This window comes from Aquarana catesbeiana, linkage group LG03 (genome assembly GCF_042186555.1).
Source record: "Aquarana catesbeiana isolate 2022-GZ linkage group LG03, ASM4218655v1, whole genome shotgun sequence".
In the NCBI taxonomy this organism is placed as follows: Eukaryota; Metazoa; Chordata; class Amphibia; order Anura; family Ranidae; genus Aquarana; species Aquarana catesbeiana.
Window position 1 is genome coordinate 218,244,881 of NC_133326.1, and position 17,558 is coordinate 218,262,438.

The window sequence follows — 17,558 nt, forward strand, 5'->3', positions numbered from 1 at the left end:
ATAACACCTTTTTTAGATTTTATTTTACAACCACTTTAATGTGGAACTAAACTCTCACTCAAAATTAACCAATTACAATTCTTAGGCTACTAACATGAGTAAATAGATAGGATGGTACATTTTCTTGTTATACCTCCCCCCACATTTTTTGTACATCCCAGGACTAGCATTGATGCACATGTTTTTTATTTATATTTCATATGGGAGGAGGAAGAGGGATTCTCAGCTTAGCACTCTGTCTAAACTAAGAACAGGCAGATTCCAGGAAATATATACTACATATATCATCTTTCCTTATTTAAAATGACCACAGCTAGAAATGATGGGGGGGGTATTTTATCAAAGTAACTTCTCAACAAAATAAGGCATGGAGACATGAATGGATGTGTGCTTGGAATATTAAAATAAACAATGCTTTTCAGTTTGTTGTGCTCAGATACAGTTACATTGACACTATAAATGTGGTGGCTGCATTGGTTTTAATGTTTTAGGCTTTTGAATTTACCTGGTTATCTCTCCAGGAACACTCCCTGTCCTAGGTTGGTTCCTCTATGGAGGAGCAGAGGAGTCACCCTTGAAATGCAGTATTATCTAAAGAGGGGTTTGTATAAGTGACTAACAAAAGCCCAACTCCAGAGAAACACCTTTTAAGCAACTACAGAAGCAGTTTTTTCCCTTTTTGTAATAAAGGTTTAAAATAAATAAATGCTGACCATTATAAGCACCCCTGTCAGTGTTTAAGTGGATTGCCTCAGCACTCTAACAATCTTTTGCCGGACAGCTTGGTTTGTTAGAGGAAGCTGAAAAATAAAAAAGGACCAGCAAGTAAAAAAAAAAAAATAAATAAATAAATTTACAGGGGGGACGAATTAAAGACTGGATTAAAAAGGGGAATGACATTGGCAGGATTGCAGCATGCAGAAGTGCTGTGAACGTACCCAGGTTTACTATGATCATAGCTTAAATTAGTAAATCACTCCCTCTAGTGGTGAGAAGTAGCTCAGCGGCACTTTAAAGTGATACAGGTTCAGATTGTTTTTTTTGTTGGGGGGGGGGGGGCACAAAATGTTACACTTACCTGCCCTATGCAGTGCCTTTGCACAAAGCAGCCCAATCCTTTTTCTTGGGTCCCTTGTAGGCTCTCCTGGCGCCTCCCCCTTGACCAGTGCCCCTAATAGAAAGCACCTTGCTATGGGGGCACTGGTGTGTGCTCGCTCCTAAGACCCAAAGCTGCGGCTCTGCATACCCCCTGCCCTCTCCTCATTGGCTCACTGGCTGTGATTAACAGCAGTGGGAGCCAATGGCTGCCGCTGCTGTTTTAGCCAATGAGGAGAGAACCTCCCATGCACATAGATGGATTGAGAGGGGGCAGCAGCACACAGATGGTTTTTTTACCTTCATGCATAGAATACATGACGATCTACAATCTTAAGCCTCTACAACCACTTTAATGTATCCTGCTCAAGACTTAAAGCTAAACTTACTCCATTGTTTGAGGAACATATTCCCAATTTTATAGAAACTTTACATTACATACAAATCCCAACATGCTACCAGGAAGCTGGGTTCAAATATTATCCTTAATGCCAAGGCTTTAGAAAACCTATTCAGAACGTCCAGAACAAAGTATAACTGCAGGAAATTTGAAAATCCTCCTGTGCAACGAGACCGCTCCCGGCAGATGACGCTCTCTCGCACTCCATCAGTTGATGGTCCCTCAGAGTCATCCCCTTCAAGGCAGGGCTATAGGCCTTGCATTCGTTTGATGATCTTAGACCGCTAGAGAATGGGAAGATGACGTTGCAGGGATTCAATTCTAGTTTTTAAGTTCACAACAGTTGGGCTTTATTAGCTTCCTTTTACCCTTCAAGGAATTAAAACGGCCAGACTGAATGTTTTAAAAGGGTGGTGAGCAAGTCTTCTACCAATGCTGATAGAAGAGTTTTCATACATATCCAACCCAATTTCACTTAATGACAGGGTCATACAACTTAAACTGCTTCATCGGATTTATTATACCCCAGGAAAGTTACATTCCCTGGGTTTTCATATACTTCTTGCATACCATCTGGGAAAGTAGATCTATTTTTTTTTTCCATTTTTTTTTTCCCTTAACGATAATAGGATTTTTTCATCATACTTACCTGTAAAATCCTTTTGAGTACATCATGGGACACAGAGTTAGGCTAATAATCATTACCTACTGGGTTATACTTCATCTCCAGGTGAATGGACACTGATGGTAGTCCAGAAGCTCTTTAGACAGGAAGTGATCCCCTATATAACCCCTCCTATACAGGAAGTACTTCAGGTTTAGTAGCAAGCACTGAATCCTCAAAAAGAGGGGAGGGACCTCTGTGTCCCACAATGTACTCAAAGAAAAAGGATTTTACAGGTAAGTATGATGAAAAAATCTGATTTTCTTTTTCATACAGCAAGGGACACAGCATTAGGCTAATATTCATTACCTACTGGGACATCCCAGAGCAATAGCCTTGAGGGGAGGAAGACACCCTGTCAAACAATAGCCATCAGACCTTAGACGGCAGCCTGCATTACACTGCGGCCGAAAGCAGAATCCTCAGCAACATCCACTTGATAAAGTGTTGTGAACGTATGCACTAAAGACCAGGTAGCAAACTTACAAATCTGAGCCACACGGAGGAGCTTTTACGTTTCAGACCATAGGCCTGAATAATAAACTATATATCCTAAAAAAAAAAACTTGCGCTGAATGGTGAAAAAAAAGTGAAAAAGAAAACTAAAGCAGCTGCCACACACAAAGTGCTACTCACTAGAAATGTAAAATATAAAAAAAAATGCGGCGCTCACAAAACATGCAAAACTAAGTGTAAATATATGCAGATATAAACAAAGCAAGATTCCATATAAAATAAAGCCCAAACATATTGGATAATAAGTGTTCTAATCCACAATTGAGAAAAAAAAAAACAACAAAAAAAAACAAACAACCAACCACACTTTAGAAGTGCAATGAACCACAGACACTCCAGAACTTTTCAGGTGCAAATCAACACCCCCATATGTGCCCCCACTCAAATGGTGATGACCCCCAGCTTTGCAGTCTGAAAAAGCTGGGGGTCATCGCCATTTGGTGAGCGGGGGCACATATGGGGCTGTTGATTTGCAAGAATATTTTTGGACTTTATTTTATATGGAATCTTGCTTTGTTTATTTATATCTGCACATATTTACACTTAGTTTTGCATGTTTTGTGAGCGCCACATTTTTTATATTTACATAGGCCTGAATGACCAATTGATGGACCCAATTGGCAATGGAAGATTGGGAAGCTGCCTGCCCCTTCTTGGGTCATTTTGGTAAAACAAAAAAAGGAGTCCGATTCTCGGATCTCCGCAGATCTAGACAAATAAATAAACCTTGACTGCCCAGGCAACGTCCAAAAAATGCAGTAGTCTCTCTTCCGCCGAACCGGGCTGAGAGAAAAAAGGCGGCAAATTAATGTCCTGATATAAATGAAAGGCCGACACCATTTTTGGCAAAATGGATGAAACAGGTCGTAACACGACCCTGTCGTGGTGAAGGATCAAGTATGGTTCCCTGCACGAAAGGGCCGCCAACTCCGACACCTTTCTAGCCAAGGGGATAGCCATCAGGAGGGCTAGCTTGCGTGAATTTCCTTGATAGGTTCAAATGGTTGTTTCTGTAACACAGACAGCACCAAGTTCAAGTCCCAAGGACACATAGGTGACCTAATGGGGGGAAAGCAAATAAGTTGCCCCCTGCATAAAGGTAAGGTTCAGACCAGTGAATGGTAGGCTAAAAGGCCTTTGAAAGAATACGGACAGGGACGAAATCTGACCTGATTGTACTCAAAGCCAATCTGACTTCCACAGCTGACTGTAGAAAAGAGAATTCTCCCAATCACGTATTTCCGAGGATGCCTTTTTTTGGCTTCACATCAAGCAATATAAGTCTTCCAGACTTTATGATAGATCTTCCTAGTGTCTGCTTTTCTTGCATTCACTAGGGTAGACACCACTAGTCCCGAGATGCCACGGTCCTTTAACACCCTGGCTTCGATAGCCATGCCGTCAAATTTAGAGACTGTAAATTGGGGTGGAATATAGGACCTTGAGACAGTAGATCGGGGCGACGTGGAAGCGTCCATGGCCCGTCTATTGTCAGTTTCACAATCTCTGGGAACCAGGGCCTTCTGGTCGAGGCTGGTACCACCAGAATGACTGGAACCCCCTCTCCGAATCCTGCGCAACAAAATGTGGAAGGAGAGGGATCGGAGGGAAAGCAAAAACCAGGGAGTATTGGCTCCATGAAACTACCAGAGCATCTGCTCCGATTGCCAGAGGATCTCTTGTTCGGGACTCAAATTGCTGTAGCTTGTTAAACCTGGATGCCAGTAGGTAGACCTCTGGCCATCCCCAACACTGGCAAATTTCCTGGAACCACCCCTGGGTGTAGAGACCATTCCCCTGGGCAGATCTGTTGGCGGCTGAGATAATCTGCCTTCCAGTTTTCTACTCCCGGGATATGGACTGCCGATATCATTGGCACATGTCCCTCTGCCCAGGCTAGCATGTGGTTCACCTCCTTCAGAGCTGAAGGACTCCTGGTACCGCCCTGGTGGTTTATACAGGCCCCTGCAGTGGCATTGTTGGACTGAACCCTGATAGGACAGTCCTGAAGCTCCACCGTACAGTACTGTAGGGCCAGACGTACTGCCCGTAATTCCAGGACATTGATGGGCAGGATCGGTTCTGTCCTTGACCATTTCTCCTGAGCTGTGAACCCCTCTAGGGTCACTCACCAGCCTGAGAGACTTGCAACTGTAGTCCGTACTCTCCACGTTACCGGGAAAAAGGATTTTCCCATTCGTAGGTTCTGATCCTGCAACCATCAGTTAAGGCTTAAGCGTGCCTGAGGAGATAACATTGGATAATCCAGGGCTTGTCCTCTTGTTCCAAGCCAACAAGATATCTTGTTGTAAAGGCCTGGAATAGAACTGGGCATAGGGCACTGCCTCGGAGGACACCATCCTCCCTAGAAGAATCATACAGAGCCGAAGGGAGGGTTGTCTGGTGCCCCTTATCCGACGCACCTGATCCTTCAGGGCACAGATCCTTACGGGTGGCAAAAAATACCTTTGCTTGGCCCGTATCAGACCTAAATACTTTAGACTTTGAGCTAGTCTCAAGGCTGACTTTTCAGTATTTATGATCCAGCCTAAGCTTTCCAAATACTGCACTGTGCATGTTATGCTCTGTTCTAGAGCCTGTGGTGAGTGATCTCGGAGCAGGATGTCCTCCAGACACGCAAGCACAAAGATTTCTTGGGCCCTTAAAAGACCCAGTACTGGTGCTAGGACCTTTGTGAACACCCGGGGAGCTGTAGCAAGCCTGAAGGGTAGAGCCACAAACTGAAAAGGACGTTTCTCTATTGCAAATCTCAGGAACCTTTGATGAGGCTGAAAGATAGGTACGCGTAAATACGTGTCTTTTATATAGATAGAGGCTAAAAAGTCTTCCATCTGGAGTGAGGCTACTACTGAGCAGACGGACTCCATCCGAAAGGACTAGATCAGTAGATACTGGTTCAGGGATCTTAGGTCCAAAATGGGCTTGTGTCCCCATTTGGTTTTGAAACCATAAACCAGTTCGAGTAAAACCCTGCGCCCCTTTTGGATACAGGAACCTCTACAATCAATCACTCCTTGATGCACTAAATGTAGCGTCTGAAGCAATAAGTCTTTTTGGAGGATCCGAGAGAATGTTGGATCTTAGAAACCTGAGGGGGAACCCCCCCGCAACTCAAGCTTGTAACCATGGGATAAAGTTGATTTAACCCACTAGTCCTGAACTATTGTTCTCCAAAATGTCTGCAAAGTCTAGCAGCCTTCCCCCCACCCGACAGAGTGGGGGTGTCCCCTCAAAAGTAGCTAGGTTTATTAGAGTTTTGGACCCAGGGCTTTTTTTTCTGGCCCTGGCCTTGCGGCTTGCCCCGGACTCTAGTGCCCTGTTGGCGGCAGAACTGCCTTGGCGCCGAGGCACTAGAGGAAGCAGTCCCTGAGGTTTTAAACGAGGGACTCCTGGTGCTTTTCTTTACAGGAAGTAGAGAACTCTTCCCTCCAGAAATCTTTTGGATATACTTGTCCAAATGATCACCGAATAAACGTTCCCCATTAAAAGGGGAAACCTGCCAATAACTTTTTACAAAGAAGCTCGGCTGACCAGTTCTTAAAACGGAGTTCCACCCAAAAGTGGAACTTCCGCTCATCGGATTCCTCCCCCCCCTCCGGTGTCACAGTTGGCACCTTTCAGGGGGGAGGGGGGTGCAGATACCTGTCTAAGACTGGTATCTGCACCCACTTCCGGGAATAGACTCCCATGGGAGTCACGCCCCCTCCCGCACTCCCCCGCTGTCTCCTGGGAAAGACACAGGTCCCAGGAGATAGCGGGGACCATTGAGAAAGCGGGGACCATTGAGAAAGCGCAGCGCGACTCGCGCATGCGCAGTAGGGAATCGAAAAGTGAAGCCGCAACGCTTCACTTCCTGATTCCCTCACTGAGAATGGCCGCGGCAGCACCCGAGGATCGAGGGACGGTTCGGTCTCGGGTGCCGACATCGCTGGACCCTGGGACAGGTGAGTGACCTTATTTTAAAAGTCAGCAGCTGCTGACATCTAAAAAAAAAAAAAAAAAAAAAAAAAAAAAAAAAAATTTTCTTTCGCGGGACTCCCGCTTTAAGCCACAAAAGTCTGTGCATATGTACAGACAAGAGCCAAACAATTGGCTCTCCAATTTCTTGTCAACAGGGTCTTTCAAGCCCTGTGTGCGTTATCTACCGGACAAATCAAGTTCTTGTTTAAGGAAGAGGCTGCTGCATCAATGGCTGGCATGCTCCACTTCTTAACGAACTTTTCATCCATGGGACATAAAAATGGAAAACCTCTTAGGGATGAACAAAAATCATGTCAGGATGTTCCCAATCAGCATATACCACCTGTTCCAACAGAGGGTGTAAGGGGAAAGCCTGTGCGGCCTGAAGAGGCCTCAGGGATCCCAAAGAGGACCGGGGGGGGGGTTCAGTAACCTCTGCAATAGGCAACTTAAAGGCAGAACGAACCATTTCGGTAAGAGTCAGGATCAAAAGACTCTGACTGAGAGGCAGACATCAACTGGATATCTTCTTGTCCAGACGTAGACTCATCCACCCGGCCCTCCACAGAATCCTGAGCTTTTAGCTCTTTCCCATCCACAACCCATTCCTGTTCCAGACTAGGAGGCTCCGGGGAGGGGGATCTGTCATGCTTCTTGCCACCCCGCGGGATGGAGGCAATCATGCCAGCAGTCCTGTGCTCTAACCCAGCTAGGGCCGAGGACAGTTCATCCTTCGTGATAAAGGGTGAAGCAGCAGTTTTGACTGTAGGCACAATGCCAGGTAGGCGCAGCAGCTCAGATTGCCCGGAAGCCTCTGGTCCTTCAGGGGATAAAACACTAGGGATAGGACTAGGTTCATCAGGAACTACTGACGATATAGGTGTGCCCTTCCCTGTAGTGTTACTCCTGCTCCTCTTTTTTGAAGACATTTACTAGCCACAAAAAGAGAGTACCTGGGTGTATTATTAAAACACCTCAGAAGGGAGACCCCTTAATAGGGCTCACCAAGCCCCTATGCAACAATCCTAAGCACCTTTAGCCACACCTGGTGACTCGCGTGACCCAGGTAAGGAGAAATAAACTGCTGCAAATGCCTGGTTCAGAGCCCAGCTGCCTTCTGGAAGCACCGCATGCTTGGCATACACAGCTTAAATAAGCTGGCTGTGCGCCGGAACATTCTTTGCGTGCACACGCGGCCCCTGCGAACGGGAGTGGCTGTATTCGCATATGATGCGAATCTTCGTGCACCCAGATAAAGGCTAGGGTGCATATGCAGCAAAGCCACGTGTACCATGGCCTCCAAACATACTGCTGAGCCCAGCGGTGCTCTTGTGAACACACGTGCGCCATGGTGAACCAAGGCGAAATGGTGCACCGTTGTGTGCCATCATGCAGGTAAAAAAAAAAAAACAGCCAGACAAGCAAAATACACTTTGGAAACACCCACAGCCAGCCCAAAACTACCCCGTATGGTCACTGGGACACCCCACAATAATAAAAGGGGTATCACTTACCTGTCCAGGTGCAGGGCAGCTTAGAAACTAAGAGCCCAAACTTCACCCATCACGGCGGGTTCCTGTGGCTTAAGGACCTTCAAGGACTGGGTACCCTTTTCATGTTTAGGGTCCACTTCCTTTGACCTGTACAGCACCCTGCAGGAATGCCTTAGCGCTGTGGTGTGCAGGATTCCACTTCACAGGGTCCAGCGCCCATAGGCCGCGTTACAGGCAAAACCTCACAGGATCTGGAGTCTTTTTACGAGTCTCAGGTACCATTTATCCAAGCATATAAAGCCTGTGTCAAATGGATCCGATCGGTCAATCCCTTGATTCATTTAAGAACCGTTTGTGGGACTAGAGACCTGGAGCTCAGAGAGCTTAAACAACCATGCCATCCACCTTACAGACACTGGTAAAACAAAAAAAAACAAAAAAAAAAAAAAAAAAAAAAAAAAAAAAAAAAAAAAAAAGGTGCATCTTACTTAAAGCCTAGGTGTAGCTAAAAGAAAAGTCAGCACAAGGGACATAACTTACAGTCAGCATCCCGCTGTTCATTGTGCCAATTGCTCATAATCTTTCAGTGTGGTGGAGGCCAATTAAACTAAGGGGCTGTCACAGGCTCTGATCAAGAGTCAGACTATGCCCACCCTTTCCACCAGCTGCTAGAAACTATACTACAGCTTCAACAAATGCAACAGGTTCTGTAGGCAGAACAGAAGCCAGAACTGTTCATTGCTAGCCAGAAAAGCTCTATATCTGCCAAAACTTTCAAAGGCTTTATTTTGATAAAACAGACTTATCTCCGTTAGTGGAACTAAACCAGACCCACTTGAAAGCTCCTGTCCAATAAGTGCCTCAAGTGTCCCCAAGTAACAGTAAAACCACCCCCTCCCCCCCCCCCCCAAGAATTGTAATAACAGCATCTTGGTGGTACATACTCTTAGGACAGTGAAGTGCTCTTGAACTGCCAAAAAAATTCTCAGCAAGCAATGCTCACATTGTCTCGTTACAAATATGTGAAAAGTGTTGGTTTTCACTCCTGTAATGCTGGGAGTGGGCATCCAACAGTCTTCATACTCTAACAAGGCAGGATGTGGGGATTGCCAACTAGGAGTTTTTTTTTTGGCTAGGCTTTCAAGGGAAGCCATATAGCCTACAGTTATGACAAATTTTAAGAACGTTTTACAAAGTAGCAGTTTTTTTTTTTTTTAAGATCTACCAGGGCTCTATAACAGCATAGGCTATTGTTCTGCCTTAGCCTTTCACAAAGCGTAGTGCAGGCACAATGCTCTTCTATGTTTAGCACTTTCACCGAACAAAAGGGTTGCTGGTTCGAATCCCAACCATGAAACCATCTGCCTGGAGTTTGCATGTTCTCCCTGTGTCTGCGTGGGTTTCCTCTGGGTACTCCAGTTTCCTCCCACACTCCAAAGACATGCTGGTAAAACTGCTCTGCAATCCCTTTGTCAATTAGGCACCGAGCTCATGTCCATTTTATTTTACTCTGAAACAGAAACTGGCTGTTGTACAATGAACCTAAAATGTATACATAATCGATTTTTTTTTTTTACTTTTATTAGACTTTTGAAAAGTGAAAAGCATTTACTTACAGGGATTCCATGCAACTGTGGTTTGTCTAACAAGTTGTGCAATTCATATTTAGATGCTTCCACTTTGTCCAAGTCTGCTGCATCTACCATGTACCTGAAAGGATAAAAGCAAGCATCTCACTGCGGCAGTACGTTATAATGTTTGTAAAAAAGAAAAAAAAAAAAAAAAAATTAAATTACTCCAGATCTGGACATGTATAAAGGAAATTAGGTATACATAGAATATCTCCTTACCCTACACCACTTAGGCAGGCCAGAGATTAGTTTTTTTTTTTGTTTAACCAGCTGTCAGAATGTGAGCAATACTTCATTGGTATTAGAATACAGTGGTACCTTGGATTACAAGCATAATTCGTTCCAGAAGAATGCTAATCCAAAGCACTCGTATATCAAAGCGAGTTTCCCCACAGAAATCAATGAAAACTCAGATAACTCGTTCCACAGTGACTTCTATTGTATGCAGAGGTGGGGGGGCACCGGAGACACTCGGAAACCGCTCGGATGCACTCGGAGAGGCTTGTAAACACTCGGGAACGGAGTGTTTGAGTGGCTCCTAGTGCATCCGAGCTGGTCCGGCACACCTCTGACCAAATGAGGTACTGCACACCGCAGAGGCTTGAATCCTGCTCGTTTTGCGAGACAACGCTCGCAAACCAAGTCAGGATTTTAAAAAAATAATAGCTTGGATCGCAAAAAGCTAGTTAACCTCGTTACTTGCAATCCGGAGGTATTACTGTACAATTACCAGCATTACAGGCTATAGCCTGAAGTGCTGATCGAGTGGGGAAAATCCAACAGGGTAGTTGTACAAAAGTCGTTCAGGCACGTATGATACTTGTTCTCCTCTGCACATCATAGATGGCAAGTTTGAATCTCTAGCTCAAAAAAAAAAAAAAAAAAAATGAAGAGCGCAGCCCATCACACACACTTTGCATCATATATGTTGTGCTGATGGCACACTGTATGTAGCAAGTATATGATCTTTAAAGTAAAAGTTCACCTTTACAGAAAATCTGTTAGGTGACCTTACACTGGACCCCCTCCTGATTCCTATCTCACCCGGTCCCCTCTGTACCAGACTGCCACGATCCCCCGCTGTCAGACATCAACAAGCCGCTTCACTGGTCTGGGGATTTGATATCCTGGCAGCTTTCACTCTTCTCCTCGCAGTGCTGACAGTATGGACTAGACGGCTTCTGATTAGTCAGCGCCATCCATGTGACAGTGATGACCAACTAGAATCCCTATAATCCATACTGGCTAAACAAAATAAACAAGCGATTAAGCTGCGGACCAGTGAAGCGGATTGTAGGTGTCAGACAGTGGAGAATTGCAGCAATCTGGTACAGAGGGCTGGCTGGGATGGGGAGGTGGTCTAGAGTAAAGTCACCTTTACTGATTTTTTAAAGGTGAACTTACACTGTAATCATTAGCACCAACAGAGGAGGACCTTGTACAAGGAATTCCTTAACTGTATACTCGGGTCTTGGGCAATTAGTAGGGACAAGAGGTGCCTACACTCGCTTTCTCTACAGCATAAGGTCTTTTACGGCACTACAGGTTTTCATCTTTGAAGTAATGTAGTATATTTAGATCTAATAAAAAAAAAAATGAAAATAACAAAAATGACAAGCACGATAATCTAAACAACCAACCAGGGAAACCAATGGTTTGTGTCTCCCAAGGCACATCCACAGTCAGCCAGGCAACTTGGACCCAAAAAGTGCAGGAAATCCAGTTCTTTTACATTTGCACAATCTATTGCATTTTGGCGTGTTTTCCTTTACATACTGTAACTGTAAGCTTGTAAGAATCAAACAGGACAGTGAAATTTTAATGCTTCACCATCCTTGGCTAAAAAATGTAAAGTAGTCATCTTATGAATTGCGCGTTTACAACAGCAAAAAGTGTTTGGCGAGTTTCAGGAATGGAATACTTACACAACTGCATTAACACCTCTACAGTAGCGCTCCCACATACTGCGAAATCTTGGCTGACCTCCAATATCCCAAACCTAGAAATAAATAGAAATAAATTAATAGAAGTCATCAAGGGACAAAAAAACCCACAAACCTTTTCATGCATAAATTCCAGTAAAGTGACTATTAATATTTTAAAATGATAATAAAAAGGTTCAATTGGAAAAAAAAAAAAAAAAAAAACAAAAAAAAAAACACACAAACACACACACACACACACACACACACACACACACACAGAGCTGCTTGAGTCTTTTCAGACACACGGCTCAGCCCCACCTCCCACTCTCAAGATTTGAAGAACAGCAGCAGGAGCCAACGACTACCGCTTCTCTCAGCCGTGCCTATGAGAGCCGGGAGAGGGGAGAAGAGCTGCTGCAGAGTGCACAGAGTTGGACCAAGATCGGGCACAGGTGAATATTTAAAGGGGGGGGGGGGGGGGGGGGGCTGCATAGAATGTGCAGTGCTTTACGAAACCATTAAAAAAAAAAAAAAACACACACACACAACACACACACACACACACACACACACACACACACACACACACACAACACACACACACACAACACACACAACACACAACACACAAACACACACACACAAACACACACACACAAACACACACACACACACACACACACACACACACACACACACACCCCGTCTTCTTAAAGCAAGTTATACAGCACAGTGCTTGTGCTGGGTCATTTGGCCCCCTGTATCACCTTAAAAAAAATTGTGGCTGCTAAGGTCAGTTTATGTGCCTCCATCACCCGCAGCCCTGCTCTGTCTCCTGTGTGCCCCCCACCTCTCATGTCAGCGCCCACCCCCTCCGCTCCTGCTGCTTTCATATTTAATATTAAAAGCTCACATCTACTCTGTATAACAATAAGTTCCCCTGTGTCTGGGTTCTATAATAAATATACTTATCTGTACCGATAACAGTACAGATAAGTACACAGTACTCTGACAGTGGGACCTGATGTAGTCATCCAAATACCACTAATCACTGGCACTATAATATAGAATTTTATATAATCTAAGAATTTTAAGTGGGGAGTGTGGTGTCACTTCATATCATGTGCTTCACACTTCTTGTGATGGATTGCAACATGTTACTGACTTTTAGGGCTGAAACCAAATGACAATTGATTATGAAAAATAGTTGTCAACTATGTTCATAATCAATTGGCCAGCATACAGAATGCAATATTTGTTTACAGATCAGTAAATACAGTGCAGTACACAAACAGCTCAGTACACCATCTATACTCAGTCCTTCGAACCCCTTTCACACTGCTAGCACAGCCGCTTTACTGTCATTTTAGCTGCGCTTTTTGGCCACTAGCAGGGTGCTTTTAACCCCTGCTAGCGGCAGAGGAAAGGGTTCCTAGCTCCCGAAAAGCACTACCGCACTTAGGCAGTGCCCATTCATTACAATAGGCAGGGGCGGTGAAGGAGCAGTGTATACAGCACTCCTCCACCCCCTCAAAGACGCAGCTTGCAGGGCTTTTTGTAGCACTCAGGCTCACATTGGAGTGGCATGGTAGGCGTTTTTCAGGTGCTATTTTTAGCCCCAAAAAAAAAATAAATAAAAAAGCCTGTAAATCGCCTCAGTGTGAAAGTGGTCTTAGTACTACTTTAAGTGGGGGGGGCTTCAGTAACCAAAACTGCAGGGTTTGTCCTCATGATACATCACAGGAAGCACCCTCATGGCTAACAGTGGACAGAATTAGAAATAGACTTTGGCAATCGGTTAAATGTTAAGTTTCCAACCAGCCGCTGCAGTTGTACTGCAGCAACATGGCTTGGCTGCACGAATCGTCGTTATGTTATGTTAAGTCGCTCCCTCTGGTGAGCACTAGGGGCGCGGGGGCAGCTCATCCCCAGAGCCGATGCACAGGGATCTGTCATCTCCCCTAGTCAGCCCCCTCCAGTTAGAACGCACACTAGGGAACACAATTAACCCCTTGATCGCCCCCTAGTGTTAACCCCTACACTGCCAGTGACATTTTTATAGCATTGATCGCTGTATTAATGCCAACATAGTCCCAAAAATGCGTCAAAATTGTCCAATGTGTCCACCATAATGTCGCAGTCATGATAAAAAAAATATATATATATATATATATATATATATATATATATATATATATATATCACAGATCGCCGCCATTACTAGTAAGAAAATAAATAAATAAGCTATAAATATATCCATTTTTTAAAAAATGTTTTACATTTTTTAGGGGATATTTATTATAGCAAAAAGTAAAAAAAAAAATTGCTTTTTTTTCAAAATTGTCGCTCTTTTTGTTTATAGCACAAAAATACCACAGAGGTGATCAAATACTACCAAAAGAAAGCTCTATTTGTGGGGAAAAAAAAAAAATGGATGTCAATTTTGTCACACGACCGCGCTATTGTCAGTTAAAGTGACGCAGTGCCGAATCGCAAAAGTGCTCTGGTCATTGTTCTTAATTTTTACTTACAGTCTAACTGGAATGGTACCAGCTGATTGGAGAAAAGCCAATGTAGCAAAAACATTTAAAAAAAAGGGCCAAAACACATCCCTGGGAATTACAGACCAGTTAGCCTAACATCAATAGTATGCAAGCTCTTGGAGGGGATAAGGGACTATATACACAAGATTTTAGTAATGGAAACAATATCATTAGCAGTAATCCGCATGGATCCATGAAGAATCGTTCTTGCCAAACCAATCTATTAACCTTCTATGAGGAGGTGAGTTGCCATCTAGATAAAGGAAGGCCTGTAGACATGGTGTATCTGGATTTTGCAAAAGCATTTGACACAGTTCCCCATAAACGATCACTGTACAAAGTAAGATCCGTTGGCATGGACCATATGGTGAGTACATGGATTTAAAACTGGCTACAGGCGCAAGTTCAGAGGGTGGTGATAAATGGGGAGTACTCGGTATGGTCAGGGGCAGGTAGTGGAGTGCCCCAGGGTTCTGTGCTGGGACCAATCCGGTTTAATTTGTTCATAAACGACCTGGAGGATGGGGTAAATAGTTCAATCTCTGTATTTGGGGACAATACTATGCTAAGTAGGGCAATAACTTCTCCGCAGGATGTGGAAACCTTGCAAGAAGATCTGAACAAAATTAATGGGGTGGGCAACTACATGGCAAATGAGGTTTAATGTAAAAAAAAAAAAAAAAAAAAAAAAAAAAAAAAGTAAAATAATGCATTTGGGTGGCAAAAATATGAATGCAAGCCTTCTCACTAGGGGGTGAACCTCTGGGGGAATCTATATTATTATTCTCTCTAGAGATGAGACTCTTGAGAGGGGATATGATTTCAATACACAAATACCATACCGGTGACCCCACAATAGGGATAAAACTTTCGCGGAAAGGAAAAAAAAAAAAAAAAAAAAAAAAAAATGGGAGGTTTAACCTAAAACTGTGTAGAGGGTTCTTTACTGTATAAGTGGCAAGGATGTGTTATTCCCTTCCACAGGGGGTGGTCTCAGTGGGGGGGCATCGATAGTTTCAAAAAAACTATTAGAGAAGCACCTGAACAACCGCAACATACAGGGATATACAATGTAATACTGACATATAATCACACACATAGGTTGGACTTAATGGACTAGTGTCTTTTTTCAACCTCACCTACTATGTAGAAAAAGGAAGTAAAGTTCCATCTTTTACCTATAGGCTAACCTATAATAAAGGCTTACCTATAAGGTAGCGTACATATCTCCTAAATGTGTGCCGTTTAGGAGATATTTACATTACATGCTGTCAGTGACATCACTGGCGCATGCGCTCTGAAGGAACTAGAACTAGCACATTATGCCTTTACCTTACAGGTTCCCAAAAAAAAAAAAAAAAAAAAAAAACCACTCAACCCGGGGTTTGTAACTTCTTTAAAATATAAGATTCCTGTGTCTCCCCACTCCCCTCCACATCCGACTTGCAGTTAAAAATACCCTGTATATCCAACTTCAGGGGAGATGGAGATCATTACACATTTACTTTTCACAGTATAAAATAAACCCCTTGTAGTAGAGAATATTTGCTGTTTTTGTACTATAAAAAAAGGGCCAATTTGTTTTAACCCCTGACAGGTGATACTACTTTTTAGATGATATTTGTACATTTAATGGACAGATGCCACTCAAAAATTTCACTTGCTTTTAAAATTCATTTTCAAATGCAATTGCTGTAGGAAAAAAAAAAAAAAAATAATCACATATACTGTCCAAAAATGTATTCAATCGAGAAAAGGTTTTCTACTCTACTCCTTCGAATTTTCCAGTCACTGGTTGAAAACATTGATTGAAACCCACTAATGATTAGAAAATCAAACGAACGCTCCGAGTACTAAAATTTTCCAAAGTAAAAATTTGTTCGTGTATGGCCAGCATAAATGACAGCACTCGCAGCTAGCTTGTATCCAGCTACCTGCCTATGACAAGGGAGTCTGTCATGCATGATGGTGGATGATGGAGTCTGATCATAGGTAAAGATTCAACCTCCTAATAGTATATACTGTTGTGCTCATAAGTTTCCATACCCTGGCAGAATTTATGATTCCTTGGCTATTTTTCAGAGAATATGAACGAGAACACAAACATTTTTCACTCATGGTTAGTGTTTGGCTGAAGCCATTTATTATAAAAAAAACAAAAATACAAAAATAAACAAACACACTACGATTTAAAAGGAGTAAAACACAATCACAACAGAAACTAACGTCCAGATGAAGCTACACATGTTTGTTTTGTGAAACGCGTCGACGTCACGCCCGCTGTCATCCCCCGGTGGGGTTAGCCGGCTCATCTATTGAGGGAGCGTCCCGCTCCATGGTCCGGAGCAGCCGTGTGGAGGGCAACAGGTGCACCTGGATGGCTGGCCACATGTTCACATAAGAAGTAACCTTCGGATCACGGAGAACTTTTTAGGTCAGTGTACGGCATTGTGCACAGCGGCAAGAGGCGCAGCTTACAACACAGGAGCCACTGCAACCTGGTAATACCATAGGATTCCCAGACGGGACCCGGAAGCGGTAACGTACAAGGCAACCTATCTTTGTATTCCTGCCCATACTTGTCACCATTTGACTTCATTACAGCATGCATCTGCATAGAGTCAACTAAATACTGGATAACTGCACATCTTGCAATATATTATCCCGGATCCTGGCAACCGTGATCCTACATTCACACATGCAAGGCCAATACATCCCCATCCATAGGATGAATTGACGTCTGATCACAGACCTCATATCAGCATCCCACTCCACGGCCAATCATCCTCTCCCAGGTTCCCAACCTTTTTCCTCCTCCCCCCCGTTTTCCAATTCCTTCCACATCCCGCCCTGAGCCGCCCCCCCCGGGGGAATGGATGTCTGCACTGCAAACCTTACTCAGCATTGCTGTACACTTCTTATTGTTATGGTTTGCGCAGACATCAATAGCCAAGACGTCCGGACGTTTTTGTTTTGTTTTGTAAGTCCATACATGTTTTATGTTCCCCATGTCTGTGATTTGTTTGTTTTTGATCAATTCAGATATTGATCAATTTTATTAGGGCAGGGTTACTTTTTGGTAATGCTCTTGCATATATCTCCATGTTTTTCTATTTTGTACCAATAAATATCCATTCGCATTTATTACATATTGGGATTGCCTCTCCTTTGAGCCCCGCTTTTCTTTTTGGTCCCCCCCTGTTTGGGACAATTTTGGGTTACATATGTATGGGGGTTGGAGGGCAACCATAGTCTCATGGTACCGAATTCATATACATGGTAAAACAAGCCTCATTATACTTCACTTGTT

The 17,558-nt window shown here is 43.6% G+C and overlaps 1 protein-coding gene across 1 annotated transcript in view; it reads right to left on the reverse strand.

Annotated features, from left to right (window-relative positions):
• The window catches only part of LOC141131934 (ADP-ribosylation factor-like protein 8B-A), a 108,135-nt gene that overhangs the window by 20,685 nt on the left and 69,892 nt on the right, over positions 1–17,558 (reverse strand). Inside the window, exons 3-4 of the mRNA XM_073619771.1 lie at positions 11,706–11,779; positions 9,766–9,859 (exon numbers count right to left, since the gene is read on the reverse strand). Coding sequence (XP_073475872.1) covers positions 9,766–9,859; positions 11,706–11,779 — 168 coding nt within the window. The remainder of the gene's footprint in view (positions 1–9,765; positions 9,860–11,705; positions 11,780–17,558) is intronic.